This window comes from Monopterus albus, unplaced genomic scaffold, assembly GCF_001952655.1.
Source record: "Monopterus albus unplaced genomic scaffold, M_albus_1.0 scaffold125.1, whole genome shotgun sequence".
Taxonomy (NCBI): domain Eukaryota; kingdom Metazoa; phylum Chordata; class Actinopteri; order Synbranchiformes; family Synbranchidae; genus Monopterus; species Monopterus albus.
Window position 1 is genome coordinate 1100164 of NW_018128005.1, and position 2645 is coordinate 1102808.

Below are 2645 nucleotides of genomic sequence, written 5' to 3' on the forward strand. Positions count from 1 at the left end.
AGGAAATGCAAAATGTCCTGTATAATCTACAGGAGCCAACATGAAACCACAAAAAGAAATAAAAGAGAGGATTCTGTAGGCCCAGGCTTTCCCACCATACTTACATCCTTGATATAATCAGGAGTTATAGACTTGTTGTGGCAATCTATGGCGCCCTCGGCTACTATAATAATGTTCAGCCTTTTCTTATCAGCACGGTTCTAGAGAGACATAAACAAGTTAAAGCATTTAAAACATGACAGAAAACCTTCTGCATTCCCAAAAGCTGGATCCAGTAATGGAGGATAATCTCAGACCAACTACTGACAAATCTTCACATCTTTAAAGACATTTTTTCATTTAGCTGATTGTCTGTCTACGACAAGCACCTGCCACACTGTGGGGGAAGTTTCAGATATACAGCTAGCCAAACTGCTTTGTTGGAGGGAAAACCAATTTCCTTGAAACAAGACACACAACAAGTCCCACCTCCTACATAGACTGACAACATTTTACCACTTACTGTTCTTCTGGTGGGACAGTAGATGGAAGGGTTAGTGTAAAGAAACCCTGTGTTCATCCTTGGTGCCTAACATGCTACATGCATCTCCTTTGACTTCCTGTTTGCTAGCTAGGTAGCAATCTTTTTCCCTGTTGTTTCCAGCTCAGTATTACACATTACTGCCACCAACTGTCACACAGTAGCATTCACGGGCCGACCAACATCTGCAGTAAGTGCCACTTACATGAACCTAAGCACCAGGGGCCTACAGCTAGCAACTGCAGGTAAAGATATTTTTGCACAAATGTTAGAAATGTTCCCCCAGAATGTGGCAGGTGTCCAGACAAAATCACAAATACAGAGGTAATGGCTTGTGTTTGCCTGTCAATGGCTCCTTCAGCAACTATGATAATATTTAACTTGGAACCCCGAGATCAGCTCTAGATGATAACAAACACACTCACCACATCACATCTACTGGAAATGAATCAGTCGGTGTCAGATAATGCAAAATGAATACAGTTAGTAGTGACTTTATTGTTCGTCAAGTCATCTGCTGATGTATTATCGGTGTCAGAGTGCTAAAAATCAAAAGGAAGCATGTGCCTGACTGTGACCAGCTGCCTTAGTGGTGCAACTGATAGCCCACTGGACATCTGCTCAGTTACTTAAGGTTTGGATTTGAGTCCCAATGCTTCACAGGACGAAGAAGGCACAGATGTGTGTATTCCTATACATTAACCATCATTCTGAACAGGCTGCTGGCATTTAAACCTTGACAAATGGTGGCTGGCTACTGAGGCCTCCTGTGGTCAAATAGCTGTTTTTGTCCTGTTTTGAGTGCAGGTGACCACTATTTTGGAAAACCTTGTAACTAGTAAAACGAAATAGTTGTGACCCTCCTGGTTTGAAGTTTATAAGTAAACATAAACAACCAGCTGATGTGGCTGTATAAACGTTATGTTTCTCAGTTATTATATCCTGGTGGGGCTAGAGCCAATCCCAGCTGATAATGGGCAAGAGGTGGGGTCCACCCTGGACAGGTCACCAGTCTATAACAGTGCTAGCACATTATCACTGATATTTCCAAAAACTAGACTGGGTAGCTCTGTGAGGCAACAGAAAGCGTTTTGACTGGCTACTTAGATGTTTGAAACGTGACTTAAAGGTTGTGGGTTCAAGAGGTTTTACGGGGGATAAATTAGGTTAAAATGTGACTGGGCAAACTGCATCCTACTAAATTTTCTACAGGAAATATAATTAAGACTTCCTTCTATTGGGGTTTGTGTTCGTGTTCGTGTTCATATGTCTAATTAATCATCCGGCTCTGTGGCGCAATGGACAGCGCATTGGACTTCTAGTCAAACATTTGAGATGTGATTCAAAGGTTGTGGGTTCGAGTCCCACCAGAGTCGAGGTTTTACAGGGTAAGTTAGGGTAAAATGTGACTTCCCTGATGAAGTTTAAAGCATTAACCAACTCTTTAGTAAAACATTCAGTGTTATGGAAAAGAACCATATTGACAGATATTCACAAGGTTATAGTCTCTAGAAAATAAAAAGCTATTTGATAATAAAAATAAAAGCATCACATAACAGTAAGACTAAAACAAAACTGTAAGGACGGTTGAAAATTAACTAATTTCTGTATCCAACAAAGCAGTTATGTCACTTTACAAAAACGAACGACTTGAAACCGAGGACTCGAAAGGTGTACTAATCCTATGCAATGCTGCACATGCGCGGTCAACACAAAACTAACGAATCACTCCCCGAGATGACCCGATCTTCTCGAGTCATGGGAAAGATTTGCTGAAAATGAACGAATCATTCGTGAACGACACATCACTATTACTTAATCATCCGGCTCTGTGGCGCAATGGACAGCGCATTGGACTTCTAGTCAAACATTTGAGATGTGATTCAAAGGTTGTGGGTTCGAGTCCCACCAGAGTCGAGGTTTTACAGGGTAAGTTAGGGTAAAATGTGACTTCCCTGATGAAGTTTAAAGCATTAACCAACTCTTTAGTAAAACATTCAGTGTTATGGAAAAGAACCATATTGACAGATATTCACAAGGTTATAGTCTCTAGAAAATAAAAAGCTATTTGATAATAAAAATAAAAGCATCACATAACAGTAAGACTAAAACAAAACTGTAAGGA

At 40.6% G+C, this 2645-nt stretch overlaps 1 protein-coding gene and 2 non-coding genes across 3 annotated transcripts in view; 2 read left to right on the plus strand and 1 right to left on the minus strand.

Moving 5' to 3' along the window:
- Positions 1-2645, minus strand: part of pfkpb (phosphofructokinase, platelet b) — a 40296-nt gene that overhangs the window by 13038 nt on the left and 24613 nt on the right. The window contains exon 8 of the mRNA XM_020612456.1: positions 96-200. Within this exon, the coding sequence (XP_020468112.1) occupies positions 96-200 (105 nt within the window). The remainder of the gene's footprint in view (positions 1-95; positions 201-2645) is intronic.
- On the plus strand, positions 1805-1896 carry trnar-ucu (transfer RNA arginine (anticodon UCU)). Its single transcript is given in 2 exon segments — positions 1805-1841; positions 1861-1896. It is a non-coding gene; the product is annotated as a tRNA-Arg (tRNA).
- Positions 2346-2437, plus strand: trnar-ucu (transfer RNA arginine (anticodon UCU)). The gene is given in 2 exon segments: positions 2346-2382; positions 2402-2437. It is a non-coding gene; the product is annotated as a tRNA-Arg (tRNA).